General features: G+C 37.1%; 1 protein-coding gene across 3 annotated transcripts in view; it reads left to right on the forward strand.

Annotated features, from left to right (window-relative positions):
• Window positions 1–13,472, forward strand: part of EPRS1 (glutamyl-prolyl-tRNA synthetase 1) — a gene marked incomplete at both ends in the record, with an annotated part of 62,369 nt that overhangs the window by 838 nt on the left and 48,059 nt on the right. For all 3 annotated transcript variants that reach the window (XM_084245042.1, XM_084245041.1, XM_084245043.1), the window contains 7 exons: window positions 2,005–2,089; window positions 4,210–4,309; window positions 5,410–5,566; window positions 7,246–7,385; window positions 8,671–8,765; window positions 12,147–12,273; window positions 12,928–13,120. In XM_084245042.1, coding sequence (XP_084101168.1) covers window positions 2,005–2,089; window positions 4,210–4,309; window positions 5,410–5,566; window positions 7,246–7,385; window positions 8,671–8,765; window positions 12,147–12,273; window positions 12,928–13,120 — 897 coding nt within the window. The remainder of the gene's footprint in view (window positions 1–2,004; window positions 2,090–4,209; window positions 4,310–5,409; window positions 5,567–7,245; window positions 7,386–8,670; window positions 8,766–12,146; window positions 12,274–12,927; window positions 13,121–13,472) is intronic.

Consider the following 13,472-nt stretch of genomic DNA (forward strand, 5'->3'; position numbering starts at 1 on the left):
ATAGGAAAGTTTAAAGAAGACAATGATGTCTTAATTAGTTCAGGATTTCCCTGAATTGCCATCTGATATTTTTTTAATAATTTATTTTTATATTCTCCATACAATTGCACCCCCCTTATTTTGACCCCAATCCCTCCTTTCCCAGCCCTCCCCCCATAGTGTGTCTCTGGTTTATAGTTGTTTGTTGATTTTGATTTTTTTCTTTCTTATAGTTATTCTTTTTCCTGGTCCCTTCCAGAAAGCCCAGAACTTCAGAGACAATTGGCTACACTAGGCTCAAAGAATGACTCATACTCATTGTATTCTCAATTTTGGTGGTACTCTGAATCCATTGAAACATAAAGTACAATTTAATAGCTGCTTAAAATATTTGAAATGTGATCACGTTCCAGTAACTATGAACTGACCACACTTGTCAACGAACTCTTAAAAATATGGTGCCAAATGGTTACCTTCCTATCTTACCATTTTTTTCACATGTATTAATTAGTGTTTTTCTGTGAGAACTTTTCTCTTCCCATAAAACAAAACAGTAAAATGTACTCAATAGGCTATAGTCCCTTTTATTTTTATTTTATTTTAAAAACTAGTTCTGGGCCATCCTGGTGGTGCAGAGGTTAAAGTCTCAGCAGTATCAAGATATCACCAACCACTGTGGCATGAGTTCAATCCCCAGCCAGGGAGCTAACCTGCATGGTGCAGCAGACCTCTGCTATCACTCCCTGCTGCTCCCCTCAGCAGTGAGTTTCAATAGATCTGCCTGTCCTGCTCCCCACTGTGTCTCTGGTGAATCCTCTCACCGCTCCTGCACCGCCCCTGGCCTAGACCCCAGCTCTTATATGCATAAATAAATAAAAATAAATCTTTTTAAAAAAACTTTAGTTTTATTGAGTTTTAACTTAATTTCATCAATTTTAAGTGTACAGCCTCCACCACAAAAATGATAGAGAATATCTCAGTCTCCTTGTCTTTAAAAACTTCCATCATGCCCCTTTGCAGTCATTCCCCTACCCCTCTCTCTTGCTTTTAATCTGATCTGCTTTCTATACTATTGTTTGGCTATTTGTAGAATTTCATATACTTTGAATCACATGAATTATTTTGTATTTAGGATTATGCTTTGAGATTCATCTCTCTTGTTACTTGTATCAGTAGTTCATTCTCTGTATTTCCGCATTAAGATTCCATTATGTGAATATACTAAAGTTTTAACCAGTTACTTTAGGGCTGACCCAGAGAGAACCCCTCTAAGCTGGCCTCTTTCCTTTTGGCATTTCTCATTATTCTTTGAAACTTTTTGTTTCCTAGTACAGTAAGATTTTTTCCAGGCTTATCTTGTGTCTTCTTTGCCTCTGCCTTTTTCTAGTGAAGCCTGATATTTAGAAACTAAATCTGGGTCCTCGTTGTCCATTTTAGCCAAATTAAAGGACAAAACGTTAATCAACTTAGTAAACTTAATTATGTATTGAGCAGAAGATTACTCTGTTTCAGAGTCTGAGTTCTGTACAGCCTTAGATCTGCATCCAAATCCCAACTGCCAAATATTTATTCAAGGACTTTGGGCTAGTTGTTACATTACTACAGGCCTCAGTATCCTCTTCTAAAAACTGAGATAAAAGCACTACCGCTGATGGTTACTGCAAAGAGTAAAAATTGTAGGAACTTTTAATTAGCGCAGCACATACCATGTAGTAATTATGCAAATGCTGCTGAAAGTAGTTTTTATACAAAGCACTATTCTAATACTCTGAAGGAGAAAAAGATTAATTTTAGTGTCCCTTATTGAAAGTTTAGCATATTCAAAGCAGTTGGACTATGAGTGGATTTTGATTTGTTATTTAAGACCAAAAGACTATACTTTCTGCTAGACTACTGGGAAAAAAGTTTACTCTTTGTAGGACTTTATATTGGTTTGTTGACTCATCCTTTTTGCTTTATGATTCAAGTTTTAAATACTATGTTGTTTATAAAGAGAAATAAATCTTTTTATCTCACTATTTTTAGGAGCTTTACTGGCAGTAGAACATGTGAAAGACAGTGTCAGAATTTCTGTTGAAGAAGGGAAAGAGAATATTCTTCGTGTGTCTGAGTAAGTATTTTATATCTTGTTTTCAATACTGAACAGCTTTTTAAAAATACCCAGGATTAAAGAAATAAATGCTTGTTGTACTTTCCAGTTGATAGATTGTCCCTAAGAGAACTGTGCTTCTCTTTTTTTCTTTTTTTTTTTAAAGATTTATTATTTATACATACAAGAACTGGGGTACAGGCCAGAGTTGTAGGGGGTGAGAGGATTCACCAGAGACAGAGTAGGGAGCAGAACAGGCAGATCTACTGAAATACACTACTGAGGGGAGCACAGGCGAGTCAGGAGAGGTCTGCCATGCCATTTGGGTAGCTCCCTGGCTGGGGATCGAATTTGTGCCGCAGTAGCTGTGGCGAGCTTCATAGGTTACATCTTAACCCCTTGTGCCACCAGGGAGGCTTTCTTCATTCTAAAAGAACTATAGCCAGAGTCTCAAATTTGTCAGCAAGCTCTGTCACCTCCTTGTAATCTGTTTAAAAGAAACTAGAAATGTACAGAAAGATTTTATAAGAGTTTTAATTCCATGGTAATTTATCCTGGTGGAAAATGCGCCCGCTGCTCCCCTCAGCAGTGTTTTTTGTCAGTCTGCCTGTTCTGCTCCCCGCTCTGTCTCTGGTGAATCCTCTCACCCTCCCGAGCATCTGGCCTGTACCCTGGTTCTTATATAAATAAATTAAAAAAAAAAAAAAAAAAAAAAGGAATCCTTGTCCAGACAGTGAAATCTGGGTCAGACTGAAGGAAGATTTCAAGAGTATTCTCAAGCGGCATACCGATTATGTCATGTATTTAAAAGGTCCATCTAAACTGGTAGTAAGATGTGTATCCTGATGGGGCAGAATACACCCACAAGCACACTTCCACTGCCCATCTCCTTCTCCCCCCAGTGTAGTTGTCTTGGTTAATCACCATTCACTGTTTACACTGCAGTGACCTTATGAATTTTATTCACTGGTGAGCCACATTTTTTTTTTTTTAATAGAGGCATGTTTTATTTATTTATTTATTTGTTTGTTTGTTTGTTTTGTTTATATATGCACTGGGTACAGTCAGAAGCGCGGGAGGGTGAGGAATTCACCAGAGCCAGAGCGGGGAGCAGAGCAGGCAGAAGGACCGAAGTACACTGCTGAGGGGAGCAGCGGGCGGCAGGAGAGGTCTGCACGCCATGCGGGACCCTCCTCTGGTGGCCAGGGAGCAGCCGGGGATCGAACCGGCGCCGCAGAGGCCGCGGGCAGCTTCGCAACCCAGCGCTCAACCGCTGCGCCACCAGGGAGGCCTGAGCCACATATTTTGATTGCTTTTCACATGATTGCTTTTACTTGCCATGGAATAACTTTGCTTGCTTTGTTCTCTTTATTCTGAACTTTCTAATTCCTCATCTTTTCTATGTGACTTTGGGAAGTCCGCAGAACTCTTCCCTTAGCATTCAGCCTTCTGAAATTTAAACATAGCATACTTTGGTCTGGGTCTATTTTTTAAATCTCTTCTATTGGACAATTGGTTGCTCCTTTCAGTGTGAAAACTTGGAAATCCTATTTTGGGGAATTAAAAAATATTTTCTTTGGTGATTTTCTATTCTTTAGATGGGTGTTGGGATTAGTTCTTTTATTTTCTTACAGTATCACCTTAATCCTGTTTATTAAAATTTTTTCTTTCTAGAGAGTTTTTCAACTTTACCATCTCCTTTTCTGTTTTTCCATTTCTGCTATTATACTTTTAGTATCTGAGAGTTTTCACAAAACGGTTTCGATGGAGTTTGATTGATCATCTTTACCTGGACATTGAAAAAACTAGCCTCTTTATAATGGCACATCCTTGGTTTTTTGCTGGAATTTATTTAAAATCATTTATTCTCAGAATTCTGTTTTAAGCCCAGACTAGACATGTAAAAATCAGTAGTAGATGATGAAACATCATGTAGTCTATTCTTAGGTAGATTGTTGAATTTAGCTGAAAATTCCAGATCAAATTCGAACCTGATAAAAGTAAAGATCAAATTAGGTCTGTTTTTTTTTACATATAGTAGAAAATACATGCTAAATATATTTATTTTTACATTTCTTTGTAAGTCTCATGACTAGTACTGATTTGTTAATGCAACAGTAATATTTTGTCTCATGGTCTAGAAATGTGGCATTCACGGATGTCAACTCCATCCTCCGCTACTTGGCTAGAGTCGCAACAACAGCTGGGCTCTACGGCGCCAACCAGATGGAACATAGCGAGGTGAGCATTTTCTTGTGTGTATTTTGTTTGATCAATGCTTCTGCTCCTTTGAGAATCTCGTCTTTTTTATTGTTGGCTTATGCACAATAATTCACTTTAAGGGTATTAAGGATGTGTTATAGAATTCTCAGCTTGCTTTTATTTTCAAAACCAAAATCTATTAGCTTCTAAGCTTGAACTTTCAATCACATACCAGCTGCCCTGTTGGGGTTATTCATGCTATCTTCCTAGGTTTGATAGCTGACTGTATATAGCATCTTAGGCAACTTCCCCCCCCCCTTTTTTTTTTTAAGATTGATTTATTTATACAAGCACTGAGGTACAGTTGAGTGGCACGGGAGGGTGAGAGAATTCACCAGGGACAGAGTTGGGAGCAGAACAGGCAGATGGACCAAAGTACATTACTGAGGAGAGCAGCGGGCGCACCATGTGGGAATCTCCCTGGCTGGCCAGGAATTGAACCGGCGCTGTAGGGCTGCGAACAGCTTCACAGCACTGTGCTCAACCTGCTGTGCCACCGGGGAGGCCCTTAGTCAACTCCCTTACCTTACACAGCAAACATCAGGCCTAGAAAAGAGAAGAGGTTTGTCTGATGTCGTGACATAGTTTGGATTCCATTTTCCTTATTTAATTAATTATAGGAATAACAAATAAGCAGTACTTTTCTTTATGTGCTGGGGATGGGGGGCGGTGGTGGTTGCTATTTGTATTCAGCTCTAACTTTCCTAATCTTAGAAAGTTCAAAAGAATAGTTTCTACATACTGACTTCTAAATTTGCAAGGGGATGAATCTATTTGGCCTCACTGCCACCTGTTGCATTTGTTCGTTTGGTTATTCTTTCCTGATGCCAGTCCTCAAATATTTTTGTTCTTCCCCTTAAGTGACCTTTCTTGCCCCTATCTAATACACCAAACACTAGAAAATAGAAAAAGCAAAATGTGTTTACTTAAGTACTAGTTTACACATTAGGCAATCACAAATATAAAGGGAAACGCCATAATTTGAGATAAGAAAGTCATGGTTCTAAATGAGATCTTTTGTTTGCTTGTTTAAATCTAAACCTGGGGGTGCATTTCTCTTCTCTCTTTTACCTTGACAGATTGATCACTGGTTGGAGTTTAGTGCTACAAAATTGTCTTCATGTAATCTGTTTGCCTCCGCAATCAACGAGCTCAATCTCTGCCTATCTCTGAGGACCTACTTAGTTGGAAATTCCTTGAGCTTAGCAGATTTTTGTGTTTGGGCCACCCTAAAAGGTATCGATAATTCTTTAAAAATTTTGTTTTAATTATTTAATATTTTACTGGGTAAGAAGAACACATATTTCCACATATACTAGTGTGTAGCCCTATCTCCATCTATATATTTGTATCTATAGGTGGTCACTTTAGACTTCCCTGAGAAGAAATGACAGTCCTGGTTATTTTGTTCCTATCAAGCCACAGGACTCTCCTGTCCTCTGTTGTCACTATTTCTCCCAGCATCCTTCTGCCTTTACACCTGGCCTTATTCTTACCAAAGAAGTTCTTATCATGAACAAGTCACTTATGTCAATCCCTCTCGTCTCTCAGCCATTACCTTACTCTCAGCACTGTTTTCTCTGCCTTCCTGATAGCTCAGTAGGTGTGTAAGTGGGGACTTGTTCCTTTGGGAGATCATTTTTTTCATTTTCTATTGAGTTTGCAGCCTGTGGGGCCTCCCTGGTGGCACAGGGGTTAAAGTCTTAGCGCTGTCACTATGACATCAATCCCTGGCCACGGAGCTACCCACATGGCACAGCAGACCTCTCCTGTCTTGCCGGCTGCTCCCCTCATCAGTGTAATTCAGTAGATCTGCCTATTCTGCTCTCCATTCTGTCTCTGGGGCATACTCTTACCCCCTGCACCTCTGACCTACACCCCAGTTCTTGAATGCATAAATAAATAAAAATAATTTTTTTTAAAAAATGAGTTTGCAGCACTTAAGGATATGGGATTGTTGACAGGTACAAGGGGACTTTGATTTTGCTAATTTGTTTCCTTTAAAAATCAACAACAAACCTTTATACTCCCCACCCCGAAATATGCCAAAATTTGTTACCATTCTTTAAATTTAGATTACATGGGGTTTTCCTATGTATACTTCTTGGGGCTTATACTTTACTCCAAATTATTAGTAAGCAACATAAAATGATGATCTTTCTAATTAGATTTTTTCATATATAGGTTCATTTATGATATTTTTGTTTGTTTGATTTTTGATTCGATGTTCATGAAAGGAAGATAGCATTTAGCATTTTGATATTAAAGGGATACATAAACTTTCAGTACTGAGTTTTGATATTACATCTGAAAAAATGAACCTTTTTTTAAATTGCAGTAACATTGGTTTATAGCACATAGCATGTAGGTGTTAGGTGTACAGCATTTTAAGTCAGCATCTGTATATACTACATTATGTTCCCCACCAAAAGTCTAGTTGCATGCTTCACTATACAATAGACCCCTTTTTCCTAATTTACCTGCCCCACCTCTTTCTTCTCCAACCTCCTTCCCTCCCTTCCTCGACTTTTTGTTCTTATAGCATCAAACTTTGTTTTTGATTTGTTTGTTCATTTTACATCTTCTTCCTGATCTTGATTTTTATTTTGTTTTCTAGTTGACTACTTAAAGCTTTTCCTTAATCATGAAATATAGTGTTGGCCTTTGAGTGGGTGTGTGGCAGTACTGACAACAGGATTAAGTGTTCAACTCAGTGAATTGAACTGAGAATTGCTTCGGTGAATTTTGTAAAATATCTCAAGGTTTTAAACATTTCAATGTGTACCTGTTTTAAAAAAATTCATTATATAGGCACAGTTTTAATATATCTCATTTACTTAAACTAGCAAGAACCAGAACTTTGCTTTTGAAATTGCAGACTTATGGAATGGTCTTAAAATTGTGTTTGCTAATAGGAAGTGCTGCGTGGCAGGAACAGCTGCAACAGAATGGTGCTCCAGTGCACGTGAAGCGCTGGTTTGGCTTTCTGGAAGCCCAGCAGGCCTTCCGGTCAGTAGGTACCAAGTGGAATGTTCCAACGACCAGAGCTAAAGTGGTATGCCTTTTTACTTTTTCTCTCATGCTCACATCTCAGTTTGTCTGAGCCCCTAGATCTTAAGAAAAATTCCCCCTACTCATAATTTTTCTTTTCATGAAATAAAAAGGATCTTCATTGAAGACTCTCCTATTGTTTAAGACTTGACTGGACTTCAGCTGTTTAACTGCAGAAAGCCTCAGTCTTCTTGTTTATGTGTTAAAAGATTATTATCATCTAGTGTGTCTCTCTTAGGAAACTTGAACTCCGAGTAACTAAGATCTCATTAATTTATAGCTCTGCAATCCTTTCTTTTCAAAGTCCTGTTCTCTGGTTTCTTAGCCTTTGACCATTGAATCCTGGGCTTCTGCAGAGCTTTCTGTCGATTGTGTAGGAGGATATGACATAGAGGACGGCAGAAAAGGCCTTCCTTCCCAGCCAGATTCTTTCTGCTTTGATCTGTTTTATATATAAAGCATTTGCAGTGAAGTATTGATTTAAAGGTTTTCAGTATGGTAAAATTTGAAAACCATCAGCTTGGATAAAGATATCACAGTCTGTTCATTTGTTTGGCTAAAAATCTTCACTTGTCCTTTACCATTTTTCACATCTAAACAAGTTCTATTTTTGTTTTCCTTGTTTATAGATTCGTTTGCTCTCTGCTTGGTTTAATTCCACAATCTCATGGCCAAGCTTCCTTTCTTTGGTTTCTCTTTTTTCTACTTAAGTCTCTGCATTATCCTGGGTATCATTTTAGAAAATACAAATAGAGAGCCCCATTAACCATTACAAATAGAACTTCCCAGTACCTAAGACACAAAAGCCGAGCTTATAATAAAGGCCTTCACGTTTTCTACCTACTCAGCTGTTTCCGCTTCCTTGCCCACCCGGCTACATGCAGTTCTCACCGTTCTGCCTCATCTTTGAGTCTTAACTCTGCTGGATTCCTTTCAATAGGACAAATGCCCTTATGCACCCTCCATCTTGCGCCTTTCTGCTTAGCTTTCCAAGGTCCTGCTTGACTCTTAGCTCCTTTTCAACTTTACCTGATGACCTTGCATGTCACTGATTAAGCTCAACTGATGGTCCCAACTGCACATGTGTATATATTTAGACAGGCATATCTCTCTAACTTGTATGTGGTTTTACTGAAATCTTCACAAGATTTTGAGTGATCTTGACATATGGCAATGATGTTCTAGTCATCATTTTTTCCCTCAGTGGGTGCTGAGTAAGTATTTGTTGAATGACCATCTTCATAAATATTTAATCACATAACTTCTTTTGTTGTCATTCTGCTTCTAAGGCACCTGAGAAAAAGCAAGATGTTGGGAAATTTGTTGAACTTCCAGGTGCTGAAATGGGAAAAGTTACCGTCAGATTTCCTCCGGAAGCTAGTGGGTAAGAAAATATAACTTATAATTGAGTATATTTGGTGGGAAAGCTTTAAAACACTTATTAAATACGTTTACTATTAATAGGTTCATAGAAGAAAACAAGGTTTTAATTGTGGGAGTTAAAATTCTAAACAGCTTAATAGTTTAACTATCAAAAGTTAATGTTAGTTTGTTAAATTTGTGGTTTTAGTTTATTAAAGCATTAGGAGAGAATCAACCTTTTGATTTTACTCTGGACAGAATTTTAATTATAAATAGAAAAATGATCCATCAATAAAAAGACTTAGTTTTTATTTACCTTTGGAGATTTTTAGTCTTTCATTTAATAGGGATTTGTATTTGTACCCTGAGCATCCTTTTATATCCTTTCATTGAGCTGTAGAAGTCAGGTAGAATTATCTTAAAGTCATATTTTTCCCCAGGTTCGGAAGAGCCTGTTTCTATTTAGTTGTTTCCTAACCCATTCACTCCTGCATCATTATTACTGGAATATAGTGATACTTGAATAGCTTATTAGGGAAGAGACTGTCCTGGCTGGGGGCTACAAGCCTGGGGCTCCTCAGGCCTTGCCCAGTCTCCTAGGGTTGATGGTAGGTGGGACCTCTCACAGTGCCCCCTCTGCTGTGCCCTGGACAAGCAAAATGACCTCAGTAAAGCAGTCAACTTCACTCAGGAACTTTGCTTTAGGTACATGTTGGGTCATATTTTATAAGATAGAAGTTTATTTTTTCTGGATTTTGCTCAATTTCAGACTTTCTTATTTTTCTAGTCAAATTCTACCTGTCTATGGTACATAGAATATGTAGACAATAAAAAATGGCAGGTCAAAGAAGCTTATTTTTTAGTTGTGTATTTAATAGTTCTTCACAGATAGTTTCTTAAGTGTCAGTAACAGCATAATCAATTTTAGAATGCCACACTTTCGTTCTTCTAAGTTCGCAGATTTAGGCAATGAAATAAAGGATAGATAGGAGATGACCGAGGAATACTGATTCTGGAAATTTCAAACTGAATCAATGAATGAGTGGTAGTTGACTGAGTGCAATCAGTCATAAGTCCTACATGGTTTAATCCCCATCTTGCCCTCCCTGCTGTTGCACCTGATATGATAGGCATGATAGTCTTATTGGGTAGTGACTAAAAAGGTGATAAAAGTTGTTATTTTGGGTTTTGTTTTGCATTGACTATAGCTATGCCATTTGAACATTTCTCCTTTTCAAATCTTTTTATATTTTCTGTCACTATCACTTGGAATAGTAAACTCCTTGTTCTTATTATTTACAGTACAAAATATGTTTATCTGTTCTAAATTATGTCAATTTCAGAGACTATGCTCTTGACCAAATAGGTTCTAGAATTTGGAATATGAATCAATGCTAGGTCTTTAAAATAGTCATAATTTTGATCAGATTCCCTTATACTGCTGAGATGTTCTTTAATTTTTTTAATCATTTTTTTTTTTAATCTCTCATGGAAGACCAGAACTGTTGTGCTTTGCCTTTTATTCTTAGTTAACATGTATATCAACCTTGGTAACATGTATACTACCAAGTGCTTTACACACAGTAACCCAGAATCCTACAAGCCCCTTCAGGAAGGCTCTGTTGTCTTTATTTTACATATGGTTTTGGAAACTGATTCATATTTTAGCTACTTGCCAAACTCAAATCTATGTTGTTTGGCTCTAGGGTTCGCATAATTAAAAGTTATCCTGCCTGCGTCTGTTAAGTATGGGAGAAGCTCAATTCAGCATCAGTACTAACACAGCACATACCTTGTTTTCTTTAGCTGTTTTGACATAAGTTGTCTCTTGAGCTGATAAGTTAGGTTATCTTGCAACTACTTTATTAAACTCCTTTTAGCTTCCTTGCCTTTTAGAACTGTTAGAACAACATACATCACTTCCTATTCAGAAATAATGCCTTTAGCAACAAGAAAATGACTTAATTTCATCACCCTCCTTAAATTAGTTGCGGTGTATATAAAGTACACTGTCAAACAGGAGGTAGTCATCGTTTGCTTGTTTCTTTTCTTTTTTTCTCATTAATAGTGGGTAGAGCATGTTACTGCACCGAACACTTTAATTGAAAATTACATACACTCTATGTTTATCATAGTCCTTTATTTTCAGTAGTTTTTTATTTTAGACTAGTTTTAGGTTGACAGGAGTGTTGCTAAAAACAGTAAAAGAAGTTCCCATACACCCTGTACCCAGTTTTCCCAAATTAACATCTTACATTATAATGCTACCTTTGTCACAGTTAGTGAAACAATATTGAAATATTATTACCTAAACGCTATATGTTTTTGGTTTCATTAAGTTTTTCTCATGTCCTTTTCCTGTTCTAGGATCTCATCTGGGATTGCAGCCCTTTATTTTATGCAGGAAGTTTTGAATAAACCTAAATATTGCATTGTATTTATTTGCACTAACCTGTGCATATAATCTCTTTAAAATTGAATCATTGATCTAGAATGTTGCATTAATTTCTAAAAATGAACCAATTGAAAAGGATAATTTGAAGGCACAAAGGAGTTGGACTTTTCCTTCCTTTATTTATATCAACAGAGATCACAGGTGTGCATGAAGCTAGGTGACTGTAGAACAGAGAACAGTTTGACTGCAGCTACCATATATTAGTTGAAACAAGTAAAAAGTAGTGAGAGCAGATCATTTAAACTTCCTAGGTTCAGTACTTTGTCTGCTGCCTAATAAAGTGTATTTTCAGCAATGGCACTTTAGTATATTGGTTGAGGAGGATGTTGATTTGTAATATTATCAATAATGCCTCTGATTTATTTTATTCCTTGTAATTGTCAACTGTCCTTAGAATAGTGTTTTCATAGTTTGTGATTTGTGCAGGGCTGGGGCTGAATGAGACCTTCTCTTGAAATAGACTTCTTATGGCATCTGAGGGAACTGAAGCCTAGAGAAGGAAGCAAAGTGGCTTCTCTTTCATTTAGTCATCTTAGTGACAGTGGCAGTTTCAGAGGTGCTTCTCTGTAGCAGGAATTGGGTGGGTGCCCAGGCCTAGTTAAACACACATAGCAGGGCAGCATTAGAAACAGTTTGGGAGCAGTTTTCCTCTAAATGACCTTTGTAAAAAAAAGAGGAAGATCCTTCACCAGGTTATAATGTTGGTAATGACATCCCTTTGCAAGACTTTACCCCTGAAATGCTTTCTTGTGATTATTTTATAAATACTGTTGTCTTTTTTTTCTTCCTGTCTGGGTCAGATTTTCTGTCACCATACATGCTAGAAAATAAAATATGATTTGGAGTACCAAGGATTCTTGTTTAGTTCTCAGCTCCTCAAAAAGGTTAAGTTTAAGTATTTAGTTAAAGCCTGTTAATGAGTTTTTCTGTGAAATGTTTTTGTTTTAGTTACTTACACATTGGGCATGCAAAAGCTGCTCTTCTGAACCAGCACTACCAGGTTAACTTTAAAGGGAAACTGATCATGAGATTTGATGACACAAATCCTGAAAAAGAAAAGGAAGATTTTGAGAAGGTAATTAAAAGGTGTAGTGATGACCCTTTGTCAGAAAAATTTATTGAAATTAGAAGATGATCTGATACCTTCATGGTATAAAAATAAATTGAAGTTGTTCTCATAAGCTGATTTTTGCCCCCATGCTGATATATTCTCTGTCTGAGACCTAAGCCAAGAAATAATTGTACCAAAAAGCTTTTAGTTTATTTTTTTCTTCCTCAGTTGCTGTAGAATTCTAAGTGCCGTATTTTCCTATAAAAATGCCAATTTCTTAATTGCTCACTAGAGGGCAGGTTTCCTTTTTGTCATATAATTTTAAGTTGATGAATAAAATAAACACTAAGTAGGTAATGAAAAATATGGTTTCCTAGCCTCTTATCCTCTTTATTTAGAAGCACTGCAATATATTCAGAGAGAGAGCAAATCATTGTTAGAATGACTGGTGATGACCAGCTTTTCCAGAGTAAATGGAAAGCTCCAGCAGAGATATAAATTTGAGGCTAGTGCAATACTTTTTTTCCTGCTCTAATATACTACAACTTCCAGAATCATTTCAGGCTATATAAGACTGATGGTGTTTTATTACACTTGCCCAAATACAGTATCAAGGATTGAAAATACACAAGAAAATGCAAAAGATAAGCAGATAGTTATTCTGCATTCTTATTGCAGGTTATCTTGGAAGATGTTGCAATGTTGCATATCAAACCAGATCAATTTACTTACACTTCGGATCATTTTGAAACTATAATGAAATATGCAGAGAAGCTAATTCAGGAAGGGAAGGCATATGTGGATGATACGCCTGCTGAGCAGATGAAAGCAGAACGTGAGCAGAGGGCAGAATCGAAACACAGAAAAAACTGTAAGGCACATTTTGTGTTTGATATATTCTGCTTGTGTTCTGTTTCTTTGGTCAACATGATTTCTTATATATAAAGATAACTGACACACGTTTGGGAATATGATTTCATGTATTAATCCATCTCTTAGAAATCCTATTTCTCTATCATCTTCACATTATTGCCTTGTGAGCATCACAACTTCATGTGACTTGTGTCCCTTGGCATCAGTTACCACGTGGTCTTTGCATTGCGTTCATTCCATTTGAATGATTCCTTCTGCTCCATTTTGTAGTTCTCTCAATTTAAATCCTTATCTTTTCTGAAATGTTTGATGATACTCTTATGAATACCCCAGTCTTCCTTTTATCAAGT

This window comes from Talpa europaea (assembly GCF_964194135.1).
Source record: "Talpa europaea genome assembly, chromosome: 10".
In the NCBI taxonomy this organism is placed as follows: Eukaryota; Metazoa; Chordata; class Mammalia; order Eulipotyphla; family Talpidae; genus Talpa; species Talpa europaea.